The 14,146-nt window shown below is 35.2% G+C and overlaps 1 protein-coding gene across 1 annotated transcript in view; it reads right to left on the bottom strand.

Moving 5' to 3' along the window:
* Positions 1 to 14,146, bottom strand: part of ZBTB41 (zinc finger and BTB domain containing 41) — a 47,254-nt gene that overhangs the window by 15,205 nt on the left and 17,903 nt on the right. Inside the window, exons 7-10 of the mRNA XM_015079966.3 lie at positions 10,714 to 10,809; positions 9,005 to 9,111; positions 7,220 to 7,325; positions 1,205 to 1,293 (exon numbers count right to left, since the gene is read on the bottom strand). Of these exons, the coding sequence (XP_014935452.1) occupies positions 1,205 to 1,293; positions 7,220 to 7,325; positions 9,005 to 9,111; positions 10,714 to 10,809 (398 nt within the window). The remainder of the gene's footprint in view (positions 1 to 1,204; positions 1,294 to 7,219; positions 7,326 to 9,004; positions 9,112 to 10,713; positions 10,810 to 14,146) is intronic.

Raw genomic sequence — 14,146 nt, 5'->3', positions numbered from 1 at the left:
CTTAACCGACTGAACCACCCAGGCGCCCCTCACGTCCTCAGTTTTCAACATGAGAACAACTTGTCCCAAATTCCAACCAAGATATTCAGAAATGGAAATTCTACATTATCATTGGTCATCGACTAATTACTATAAGTGAATGTTTTCAAAAAACTTCATGCAATTATAAAGCCAGTCCTTATTATATAAGTTTCTCCTCTAAAATAATTCCTGCAGTTTTACAATTCTTAAATCATCAATGGTTGAATCAACTTTCTGTAAGTTCATCATTTCTTTTAAATCATGAGTTTATTAAGTTTGTTATTTATAACTAATATGGAAGATATCATTAGTATAGTTTCCTCATTTTGTCCTGCTTAGGTATCCCCAAATTGTGACTTTTTCTTTTGTAGGGAGCCATAAATTTTTTTAACAGCAGCACTTTATAAGTAATAAATTCTTTACTGTAATTCTTTGCTATTGAAATTGCCCAAATTGTTATTTCTCATTCTGATATTTATGAAATCAGTTTTCTCTTCTACCACAGTAGCTTGACAAAATCCAAATAAATATAAAACAAAGCAGCCATAAATGCATAAGTAAGTTCCTTTTTTAAAAAGGAAAGCTTTAAAAATTATCAATTTATGTGGGAAGTCAAACAAGGACTAAGACAACGTATAAGAAAGGATCCAACATAGTCTGTATTTCAAAATATGGTAGCATTACCAAGGGGGAAAAAAGATTTAGGAAATGATATCTTCTGGGAAGCAGCTGAAGCAAATCATTCTACTATAACTACCTATAAATCACAACTCACTAAGTGAAAAGGAAAGTATACAACAGTAACTTGGTAAGCAAGATAATCAAATCATACCGATTTATTGTTTTAAAAGACAAAAAAAAGAGAAATGTCTTCAGAGAGTTACACAGATATAGAAGAACCAAAAACCTCCAGAAAAGGGGAAAATTAGAGCTAGAAGTTGAGTAAATTCCCTATGGGAAAAAATTTTCCCAAATTCTACAAAATAATATTCAAAAGTACTGAAGCTTACAGAGAATCAAAGTGCAGAATATTGTTCTTTCATGACATCACCTTTAACATAATAAATAAAAATCATACGGGGAAAAGGCAAAAAATTTAACCAAGAACAACAAAATTTAAATGTCCATATTTTATCCTGAATAATTACACAAAGATATATGTAAAGTACCTATTAACTTTTACCTGAATGCGTCCGAAAATGCATTTCCAGACTTGATTTGCCTTTAAAAATTTTCTTACAAACATCACATTGATGAAACGTTGCTTTATATCTGAGAAAAATAAAAAGGGTTGAGTTTTCAATATAACTTTAATAACACAATAAAAATATGTTACATCATGTACAAAAATTATACATAGAATTCTCACATTAATAAAGCATAGAACTCCAAAGGAATGTGGAATTACTTTTAAAGTACCAAACTGGTGGCTCAGTTGGTTAAGCGTCTGACTTCGGCTCAGGTCATAATCTCAGGGTTCGTGAGTTTGAGACCCACATTGGGCTCCGTGCGGTCAGTGCAGGGCCTGCTTCAGATCCTGTCTCCCTCCTTCTCTGCCCCTCCCCACTCGTTCATTTTCTCTTTCTCAAAAATAAGTAAACATTAAAATTAAATTAAAAAAAAATGTACCAACCTTACCTCTGGTTCTTCCTCCTCCAGTTATATTCAGTGAACGAATCTATACAAAGAGGTCCTTAGACTTTTAACTTTAAACCCCTTTCTTTTAAGATTTAAATCACTGAACTTCTGTATTATTATTATTTGCTATTAAAAATATCAAAGGAAAAATTACTAGGACAGAAACAGATCAATGATGAGCTAAAGGAAGAAAAAAGGAGTTGAACAAAGCAGTGTAGTGGTAATTTAGGGGTGACAGAACTATTCTATATTTTGACTGTGGTAATGATTACATGACTGCATGCATTTATCAAAATGTGCAAAACTACAGACTAAAAAAAAACATTTTTCTGTCTGTAAAGCATACCTTAATTTAAAAAATAGACGCTAAGTCTGACTGAAAAAAAACTGCAGTACTCTCAAAAATGTGCATTCATCAAAAAGGTGACACTGCTCTAAACTGGTTCACTTTATAACAAATATAATAAGTATCATAAACTTGAACTTAAAAATAAATTTTATACCTAAATCAAAAAAGAATGAGATACCAGTCCTTTTATTTTTATTACGAATTAATAGACATAAAAAGCTGCAAATTACTCAAAACCTAACTTATCAGGCAGTAAAGTGTAGTGCCTAAGAATACGCTTTGTGAGTTAAACAATCTTAGACTCCAATTTAATTGTGAGGATTAAGATATGTGTAAAATGATTAGCATTTAAGTTATAGTTATTAAAAGTCTATCATCTCACCCTGGAAGTAATTTATATCTAATTGAACACATGGCAAAATAATTAACTCAAACAGAGGCTACTATGATGTTCTGTAAGACAGTTTGCTCTTAACATCTGGGTTTTACTGGAATATTTAGCATATTGTTCCAATATTCAATAGCAATAGTATGCCTAACATTTCAAATGCTATTCACACTTTTCAATTCATTCAACTCAACATTTAAAGAGTGGCTACAAAAACTCTATGCAAGGTCCTGTCTTCTAGAAACTTACTTCTACCTGATGAAACATTTAGAAAGATAATGGGAGGGGTGCCTGGGTGGCTCAGTCAGTTGAACATCCAACTTTGGCTCAGGTCACGATCTCGCATTCATGGGTTCGAGCCCTGCACTGGGCTCTGTGCTGACAGCTCAGAGCCTGGAGCCTGCTTTGGAGTCTGTGTCTCCCTCTCTCTCTGCCCTCACCCCTGCTCGCACTTTGTCTCTCTGTGTGTCCCAAAAAACAAAAACAAAACAACACAAAAAGTTTAAAAAAAATTTTTTTTTAAATATAACGGGAGTGTCACTGATAAACTTAGCAAAAGACCTGTAACCAACATACTTGGTTTGTCCTATTCCATTCATATCCCTGGTAAATACAAATAGAGATATAAACAGGGTCACCATAGGCACATACAGAAAGAAGCAGTGGTACCCATCTTGGGGCAATTTTGTCCCCGTGGGGCATTTAGTAATGTCTGAAGACATTTTCGTTTTTTCACAACTGGAGGTAAGTCGGTGCTACTGCCATCTAGTGGATAGAAGCCAGGAATACTGATAAATAAACCCACACTACACAGGGCAGCTCCCCAAGAAAGATAATTATCTGGCCCCAAATGCCTATAGTGTTGTGGCTAAGAAATTTAGATCTATAAAAGGGAAGAAGAAACATTATAAAATAATGGGTGGGAGGAGGGGTGCTAACCTTCATCACTCCCCACATTCTTTCCTTGGATAATCTGCTTTTACATATTCACATATAAATCTTGATAAACGCTCAGACTTCACTTCTGAGATTTAGACTTCTATTTACCTGTCACATTTTATGTTTGATTTTCTATTCGGCATCTCAAACTCAATACACACCAAACAATTCATTGTCTCCTTCTGTAAATTTAGTCCAACTTCTGTATTCTGTATCTCAATGGCTGGTTTATCAACCACCCACTTGAAAACAGGAATTCTTTGAAAACAGGAATTATCCATGACTGCTACCATTCTTTCAATTAAAAAAACTAAGTATTTTTCAAATAAGTATCTGCTACTGTTTATTACTAATTCTATTCCCTAGTTTAGGCCCTCACCATCTTTTTCCTAAATTCTAACAGCCTTCTAACTGGCTGATTTACTTGTCTTAATTTATCCACCACAAATCCAGCCTCCACCCATCAATAAGAGTAATCTACCCCAAAAGAAATCCAACTGTGTCACCTTCTTGTTTAAAATTTTCCTTTATTTAAAAAAGTTTTTTTTTAATGTGTATTTATTTTTGAGAGAGAGAGGGAGAAACAGAGCACGAGCAGTGGAGGGTCAGAGAGAGAGAGGGAGACACAGACTCCAAAGCAGGCTCCAGGCTCTGAGCTGTCAGCACAGAGCCCGAGGTAGGGCTCGAACCCATGAACCATGAGATCATGACCTGAGTTGACGTCGAACACTCAATCGACTGAGCCACCCAGGTGCCCCTCATTTAAAATTTTCAATGGCTTTTTATCACATAGGAATAAGTATTGGTTCCATAAAATGATATGTAAGGCTCCGTATTCTAGATCCACCATTAGCCAGCCCTCGTAGAAAGTGGAGCCTACAGGTTCTGGTTCCATAATTATCCAGGCCAGCAGACAGGTCCGCAGGCTCTTGTGGCAGGGAGGGAATCCCAAAACTCTTTCATAGGGTTTATAAGATCAAAGTTATTTTCAAAATAATACCTTAACATTTATGTTCCTTTCTCATTATGTAGACATTTACACTAATGACACATACAAAAGAAATGGCGGATAAAAGTGCTGGTACCTCAGTTCCAAACAAGGGAGTGGTACCAAAATGTACTAACAGTCATTGTGCTCTTTACCACCATGCGATCACAGGAAAAAAAAAAGTGGGAAAGGGGCTAAATTAGAATTTTACTAACTTTCAACCTTTCCGAGTGTGGCCTTTTTAATGTTTTTTGTGATGAAATGGGAAGGACACAAGAAGCACTTCTACGGCATACCAAAGCATAATGGTTGTCTCAAAGCAAAGCACTTGTGAATCTGAGTTGTGAGCTGAAGTAGCCACTTTCTTCATGAAATACCATTTTACTTGAAAGAATGAAAGACAAACCACAGTTACAGACTTGAGTTTTTGCCAGATATTTTCATGAAAATTAAAGGAAGGAAACCTGTCACATCAAGGGGAAAAATGACAATATTTGTCAGCAATGATAAAGTCTGAGCTTTCAAGCTAGTATAAAAATTTTGGAAAACTTGCACCTGCCCTTGTGATCTTGACAGCTTCCCAATACAATATTAACACATGTGATTTGTTGATCCTGTACTGTGAAATGTGCTTACATTTAGAAAATTGCCATAATTTAGTGAACCCATGTTTTCCAAAGGACAAATGCATCGTATTACAATTTGTGCATAGGTACAAAAAAATCATTCAAGTACAAGACCAATAGGCTGAGTGTAACAGAGTACAAAAACTTCATTAATTTTGTTTCAGATTTCACCTTGCAACTACCTTTAAGAAACTACCACTTGCTTAGTTTGGGTATAGTAGCAAAGACTAATATCCACAATTATCTAAGATTACTGCTATCACAGTACTCCTCCTTTTACCAACGACGTATAGAGTGAGGCTAGATTTTTTTCATTTACTTCAAACAAAATAACACATGGCAGCAGATACAATACTCCAGCTATCTTCTATTAAAGCATTAGAGAGATACACAAAAATGCCAAACATGCCCCTCCTTTAATATTTTTAATTTGTTTTGTAAAGTTGCTATTTTTCACAAAATTGCTTTTTATGTGAGCATGTGATGGGTATATTACTATTTTCAAGTGAATTAATGAACAAGGTCTTCATTTTTATCAACTGAATTTCTAATATGATTTGTAGAGTTTACTTAAACAATAATAATTTTTTATATTATTATTTCTATAACAAGAGCTCCTGAGATACTGAATAATTTTTAAGGGTATAAAGGGGTTGAGAAAAAGTTAACAGAATTTCTGGAGCAAGTGAGTATGCAGTTCAGTCTATTTTCTACCTATTCAAACATTATGTTGAAATTCTTATTTTCTTTTCTATACAGAATCATGTATATCTTTCTATCCCAGCCCTTGGCAGCATTCCTATTATCTAATGAATACAAGAATTCAATGACTACCATGAATACATTGATTCAGTGAGTGAATCACTGAACAAAATCAGTGAAACAATAAACAAGTATATGAAAATGTAAGAAAATGGACAGAAATCAACACTTCCTACTTTTCTTCAAAGTGTTCTGTTACTTACTACATTTAAAGGTACTATATATATTTTGTTGATCATGATCAGTACTATTAAACTACAACTACAGTTTCTTGGCACCTTAGACCATGTGCATTATTTAGCATTTGTGTCAAACACCTAGTCCAAGAACATGGATTCTCTGAACATAATACACTCAACAACTAATCTCAGTTAACCCTGAATATCTAAATTGCTTAAAAAGCTGGTGTTCTAAAGAAAAAAGAGACAAGCGAGAAACGACTTTTAGGAAATAAACTAAGTTACCTGAGAGAAGTGGGCAGGGGGTAGGTAAAATAGATGAAGGGATTTAAGAGTACAGTTATCGTGATGAGCATTGAGCAATGTACAGAATTGTTGAATACATCTGAAACTACTATAATACTGTATGTTAAGTATATTGAATTTTTTTTTTTAATTTTTTTTTCAACATTTATTTATTTTTTGGGGGACAGAGAGAGACAGAGCATGAACGGGGGAGGGGCAGAGAGACAGGGAGACACAGAATCGGAAACAGGCTCCAGGCTCCGAGCCATCAGCCCAGAGCCTGACGCGGGGCTCGAACTCACGGACCGCGAGATCGTGACCTGGCTGAAGTCGGATGCTTAACCGACTGCGCCACCCAGGCGCCCCTACTGAAATTTTTTTTTAAAAGTTGGTGTTCAGGACAGCACATGCCTCCTTCAAATAAAATACCATTTAATTTAATTTATTTATTTTTAAAATTTCTTTATTTTGAGAGAAGGGAGACAGGTAGAGAGAAGGAGAGAGAGAATCCCAAGCAGACTTCACACAGCCAGCACAGAGTCCAACACGGGGCTCAATCCCACGAACCGTGAAATCATAACCTGAGCCAAAACCTAGAGTCGGAAGTTCAACTGACTGAGCCACCCAGGCACCCCCCCCAAAGAAAATACCATTTGAACTGCTTAGTGTGATTAGAAATCTAAATTCTGACTAGAAACATTTCCAGCAGTAACTTTTTAAGTATAGTATATAGGCAGCACATTTATATTTTTTGCTAAGAGCCACAGCAACCAAAGATAAATGAAATGCCCAAAGAATGCCAAGACTGTATTAGTTATTAACTTCAATATCTACTACCTCCTAGCCTTGAGTCAACTGAAAACAAGTAAACAACAATATTTCCTTCAATTTCTTTGGGTCAACAGAGAAGCTACAGAAGCTAGAAAAAAAGAGCTAGTTAACCTATCCTCAATTAAACAAAATAAACTGTGAGACCAGTTATAACTCTCACCCAAACTACACTTATCCAATGCAGTAATTATGAGAAATTGCTTTTTCACTTACTTTTGCCACACTTTCTCTCCCAGGTGTACACTTTTGTAATGAACAGTGAGATGATCCCTACGACCAAAACATTTTCCACATTCTTCACACTGATGAGCCTTCTCACCTTAAAGACCCAAATAGTTTGATTATAATATGCACTTCAGTGTTCCCCCCAGAAATAGATGATCAAACAACAGGATAATATGATAGGAAATCAACCAGAAAAGTAAAGCCACCCTTTATTCTGGGCTGTCTGCTTTATATTCCTTACTAAAGTACCTTTCTTCAATGAATCGATGCTTTTTTTCACGGATGTGAACCCTTTTCCCGACCTGGAGAAGGAATGAATAGACTTTTTGCTGAAGACTTCAAATCTTACCTCTCAATGTAACAGAGCAAGATAAATGAAATGACTTCAAAACTCAGGAATTTTTTAGGAATATGTAAGTCTAGATGTCAAACACTTCAAATGAAAACACACTGAATCAAGATAAGGCTGTTTTACTGTTTATAAAAAGGACCTGAACATTTTCAGATTTTTGTACTTTTTTAAAAAAATATTTTTCATCTGTGGGGATTTCACACATTTGCAATAAGCTAAAATGCAAATATGAAGGAAAATTCTAGATGAGTCCCATTTCTCATCTCTAATATTCAGTTATAAAGGCTTGCGCTTTAAAAATCACTCTTAACTTAATCCAGTATGCAATTAAGGCATGTGATCTCTAGAATTAGGAGTTAGAATCTTCCTCTTAAAAATGAAAATGCATAATTCCAGTGAAAAAGTCATCAGACCATTAGCATCTCTTAAAAGTTGATAACAGTTGATAACAACTGCAACTTGTAACCTCATTGGGATTTTTTTTTAATTTTTTTTTTTTAACGTTTATTTTTGAGACAGAGAGAGACAGAGCATGAACGGGGGAGGGTCAGAGAGAGGGAGACACAGAATCTGAAACAGGCTCCAGGCTCTGCGCTGTAAGCACAGAGCCCGACGCGGGGCTCGAACTCATGAGCAGTAGATCATGACCTGAGCCGAAGTCAGACGTTTAACAGACCGAGCCACCCAGGCGCCCCTCATTGGGATCATTTAAGAAAGTAATTACATGTGCTGCATACTTCATATTTAGATTGTTTAAAATAATAATAAGCACCTCTTCTACTGTGCTTATAGAGATGGCTCTTTCCAATTATTGTACTCACAGAGTTGGCTCTCTTAGCTCTTTCTGAACATCAATCAGAGAAGAAAATATGAAAGAAAGCCCCAGAATATAAAAATTATAAATATAGTATAAAGATCTGAAATTGATCAGGACTATTAAGGTACTCTTTTCCAAAGACAGGGTTTCAAAAATTCACTATTACATTAATGTTAACACCTAATTATAATCATTTCTCTTCAAACATCTGTTTTGCTAACTTCTTTCAAATCCAATAAAAATGAAAAATGCTATCTTGGCATCTCTCTTTATAGAAATGCCAATACCAATTATTGCACATATCCACATAATATGCATAGTGCAAATTTTGAGAACTTGATTAAAACAAATTTCAAAATATAGTCGGTAGGCATAAAAGGCAACCGGATTATTAAAATTGCAGTGAACAAAAACATGTCATAAAATTATGTCCCTTTCAGATGTTTTAAAAGAAAGTTTTCAGAACCAGCATTATTGATGGGGTGACCAGCATATATATTACTAAAACTATTAAAATTATAGCCAACATAAACGTGATGTAGTATGTCCTATTCAGGTGCTTTTTTAAAGGATTTTGTAACCATCATTACAAAATACACCTTACCCGAATGTATTTTTTTGTGCTTTGTAAGGTGGTCATGACGAATAAATGTTTTCCCACATTCGTCACACTCATATCGTTTATCATCATGATGTACTCGTAAATGAAGTCTATAAAGAAAAAAATTGAAGAGCATAAAAACTGGTGCCACCAAAGGGAAAATCTTGATTAAGTAAGGTAAATTGGGCTGTTTACTCAGCCACCCTCATACATTATGTGCTCTACATCTATGATGTTCCATCTTTCCCACTCTTTTCACTACCTTACTCCAGGGTTGCTACTCACCTCTTTCACAAAAGCACTTCAACGTGTGCATATACACTATGTCTGGATGGCATTCCTTCCTGACTTTTTAGAATGTACTAAATGTCTAGGGTTGTTATCTGTCTGCTGGTGGAGTTTCAGAGATACCAAAAGTAGGAATGAGTCAGAAGGAATTAGACAAATAAGGTAAGTGACTTAAACATATGATACAGCAAATAATTAAGAATCCTATCCTGGACGATGGATACCACTTCTAAATTGATGTATGAGAATTAAGTAAATTTTATAAGTAATCAACTTGCTGACAGTTACATTTGCTACTTTTCTTCACACTAACCAAAGTCCGGTTCGTTTTATAGTCACCCAAAGACAGATTATAAAGGTTTAAACTATTCAAATTCATTTAACTTGAATTATTCATATCCCCATAATCCTCCATCTATATATACCCTAGTGAAATGAATAGCTTTCCCATTCAAGTTGCCGAAACACGATGTGAGGGCGATCTGGCTGCGACATCTGTCACCCCATTGATCGCCAGGGTTGATTTGGCTGATCTGCCTGGCTAGGCGGGTGTCCCCTTCCTCCCTCACCGCTCCATGTGCGTCTCTCCCGAAGCTGCACGATCGGTTGAAGAGGACGACCTTCCCCGATAGAGGAGGACCGTTCTTCGGTCAAGGGTATACAAGTAGCTGCGCTCCCCTGCTAGAACCTCCAAACAAGCTCTCAAGTTGCCAAAACAGGTGTTTATTCCATAACTATAACCAGCGAAATTGACTGAACTACATCTAAAGGGGGCACATTCTGTTTAAAATGAAAAAGAGGTAAATAATAAATGGAAGTATAAAAATTAAAGCCTTATGATTAAAAATCTTAGGAGCATTAATAAAAATTTAAAATGTACATATATCTCACAGTAGGTAGTCACCTATTATTTATTCAGGAAAAAGCCAACTTTTCACAAACTGCATATGTGGTCAGGAATTCAGCTATAAAAACAATTACACAGGTTACAAATAATACACAAAAGACTTTCCAAAACTGATAATCCTACAGTTTTCAATTTTGCCATATTTCACACCATTTCTTTGATAGCCAAGAGTGACAAAATGCATTGAGATTAGAACATCAGAGCTTTAATGAATTTAATTAAAAGATTAAGTAATGAAATAAACATTTAAATGACAGCGACTCAGACAGTACAGCATCTAGCAAACTTCGTGATGAAGAAATTATTTAATATTTTGCACTACAGAATGAAAACAATATTAAAAGCTGTAATGTAGAGGGAAAAGTTTGTAAGTACAGTTTTTTGCATAATTTTGTTTACCACAAGTACTAGAAAATGTTTTAATTCACCAATGAACTAATGCAATGATAAGAAAATAGAGAATTAAAAGAAACATAATTTACCTTACTTAATACGGAGAAAAAATGGCTTGACTTACCTGTATGAACTTCCATGACGAAAACTTTGTCCACAAATACTACAAAGATGAGGTTTTTCTCCACTATGGATTCTCAAATGTTCTTTCAAAGTAGTCCTATATTTTAAAAATACACATTTATCTTAAGTTTTTTTAATACCAATATTTATATTAAACATAGATTTCTAGAAAGCTTACTAGAAAGGTGTTCAAGCTAAAGATATTATGGCAATTCTCCCTTTCTCCAACAGTATTTTTGCTTTTTATTGAATTAGTCTCATGAACACATAATCATGCTTGTTTTGTCTCTCTTCTTTAAAAAAAAAATTAACTTTGCCTTCCTTTGCCATTGGTTTGCTCAAAGATTTAACTATATAGCTTAAGCAACTTTCAAGAAGTAGAATGGAAAATGCTCAACTGTCACTACTAAATTAAGTAAAACTGATGTGAATTTTAGTGGAGAGAATTTAATAATATAGAAGGAATCCAGTTTATCAGTACTATTCCTTTCAAATTGTGCTCAGTATCTATTAAAAGAATGTTTTAAGCCAAGGAAATCTTTACAGGTGTTTGTGACTTCCAGATGCCAATGTGAAGAAGGGAAATAATATAAAGAATACAATTATTGCCTTTTCTAAAGCCTCCAGCCCTACTGACACGATATGGGTTTGTTAAAATAAAAAACAGAGACCAGCCTTGAAAATTCCCTGAGCAGACAAAACTAGTTTAGTCATAAAAACAAAGCCTAATGTAGCTTATTTTGCAAGGATAACTTGACCTGGCTCATTTGTTAATGCCTCATCTATGCCAGTAGATGGTGCTCTTCTACAAGGCCCAGCAACACTTGACCCCGGCGCTTGCAGGTGTACCCAGCTTTGGGGAAAACATTCCTAAAACTATCCTCGCACTCCTATGTATTAAGTAATTAAAAGTAAAAAGATGGAAGGTTGTTTTAGTTTTTGGTTTGTCTGCTTTTTGTTTTTATAGAAAGACCTTTAAGATAAAAATAATTTATAAGGCATAAAGTATAATTTACCAGTCTATAAATATAAGTTTTCATATAAATATAGCATACTGATTTTTGTATTTTACCATGATATCAGTTTGTTATTTTAAGAAAGTGGCATTTCTAATGTTTTTAAATTATGGAACTTTTATATGCTGAAGGATATAAAATATGAATAGTGTTTAAAGAACAGTATTATTACATTTACATGCAGAGTAAGACATAGAATATTGCTATACCTTAGAATGCCTCCACATTACTCTGTTCTCTCAGGGATAACCACGTATGTCAACCATTCCCCCTCTTCTTTGTTTTACTACCTAGTAGTATATATCACTAAACAATATACTGTATATTTTTGAAAAACTGAGTAGCAAGTACAAATCTAGTAACATTACCACTATTAGTTAAAGGGCCCACAAGATAAAATGAATAGGGTCTCTGTATCAAAGTCTGGCTGTAGCTTGCTTGAGCACTAGCAAAAGCCCTTTCCAGCATGTCAGTGGGGAAAGTCATGAATAAATACCGGAAAACATAAGGTTCACCACAATCAGAGCATCTGACAATCTAGAGTGGATCAAGTACGAGAAGTCTGACAGAAATACATACAGTCAAAGTAAATAGGCTATTGTATACACTTTGCTTCCAAATTTACTATGAACTATCTCTAATTCCCATGGACAGGTCAAAAAACATTTCTGTGAAATCAAACAAATATCCTCAGTCAAATCAAGCAGCAAGGCGTAAATATAATCATAGGAACTTCACTGGCATACACGTGCCATACAGTGGCAGAGCACAGATAAGAATTTGAATCAGAATCAGGGAGAAGGAAATGGGGAGTTGCTACTCAATAGGTATGAAGTTTCAGTTATGCGAGATGAGTAAATTCTAGAGGTCTGCTGCACAACATCGTGCCTACAGTTAACAATACTGTATCATGCACTTAAACACTTATTAAGAGGGTAGATCGCATATTAAAAGTTCTTACCACATTAAATTAAAAATATTTTGGGTCGGACCTGCTCTAGCATTCTGATTCCCAGTTCTTAAAAGAGGAAACATGCTAGCAGGGATCTCAGCAATGACAAGCCCCAACGTGTCATGGGTCACTACTACTACTAGCGTGGGCTAACTACCCATTGCACACACATGTTGCACAACTGACAACTTGGAAACCTCATTCACCATCCTCCTATGAATTCCTGTTGCCTCCCCCCAGTATTAGAATTCCTATTTCCCGTAGCCCTCATCTTCCTCTTCATCAGTTTACCTTCTCATTCTGGTGAAGCATGCCTTTTAGTTGCTTCATGAGAAAGAGTACATCAAAGACTACCTTTTTGGTATCATGAAAAATGTCTTTATGATCCTTAGGTCTGATTGTTAGTTTAACTAAGAACTGAATTCTAAGCTGGAAATACTTTTCTTTCAGAATTTTGAAAGTACAACTGCATCATCTTATTTCTAGTGTTGCTGTTCAGAGAGATGTCCAAGTACTTCTAATTCGTAATTCAGCATATGTAACTTTTTTTCCCTGAAAATTAGAAGCATATAGAAGCTTCTCTTTGTCCCCAGTGTTCTGAAATATCACAGCAATATATCTTGGAGTAGGTTTATTTTCATCTAATGTCCTAAGCATTTGATGAGTAATTTCAGTCTGGCAACTCATGTGCTTCAGTTCTGGGAAATTATTTTGAATTATTCAGTGACGATTTTTTTTCCCTTGCTATTTTCGCTATTCGTTCTTTCTTTCTAGACCTCTTGACTGGTTCCCTAATGCTCTAATCCTTATTTTACATTTCTGTATCTTTTTGCTCTACCTTTTGGGAGATTCCCTCAACTTCATTCTTCAATCCTTCCATTAGGCTGTTTACTTTGTCTATCATACTTTGAATGTGATTTGTTATGTGACTCTTTTATATAGCATCCTGTTCTTGTGTAATGGATTCTTTATCTTCAACTTTATCTTCAATGGAATATCCATAACAGTTGTTTATCTTCTTTTTTTTGGAAGTTTTCATCTTTCTGGATAATCTGTTTCCTTCAAGTTTTTTTTTTCCCCCTTCCTGATTGTGTTGGAATCTAGCTTTCACATTAAAGGTTTTCTTTCTCTGTTTTTTAATTCTTCTATCTGTCCATGATTAAGTGTGATAGACTAAAAAGTGGATGGGATGGTCAAAGAGCATGAGGGGGCCCTGATGACTTCAGAGTAGGTGATCTAGGTGTACTATTTGTTAGGGAATATATTTGCACTTTCGTTGTTCAGATTTTCAGAGAATTGTTTTCTAACTACTGCTGGGGGAATAAAATCTAAAACTCAAGAGGTCAGAAGGGATAAGGCCTGGGGCTCACTGCTTCCAGAATTCAGAAAGCATTCATCATATGACAACATGGTATAGTCCAGTCCAGATATCTGCTGAATTGGGAGAGGGGTCGGTGCCCACCAGC

This window comes from Acinonyx jubatus, chromosome E4 (assembly GCF_027475565.1).
Source record: "Acinonyx jubatus isolate Ajub_Pintada_27869175 chromosome E4, VMU_Ajub_asm_v1.0, whole genome shotgun sequence".
Lineage (NCBI taxonomy): Eukaryota > Metazoa > Chordata > Mammalia > Carnivora > Felidae > Acinonyx > Acinonyx jubatus.
The sequence above is the reverse complement of the archived record's forward strand: the minus strand, read 5'-3'. Positions and strand labels throughout refer to the sequence as shown.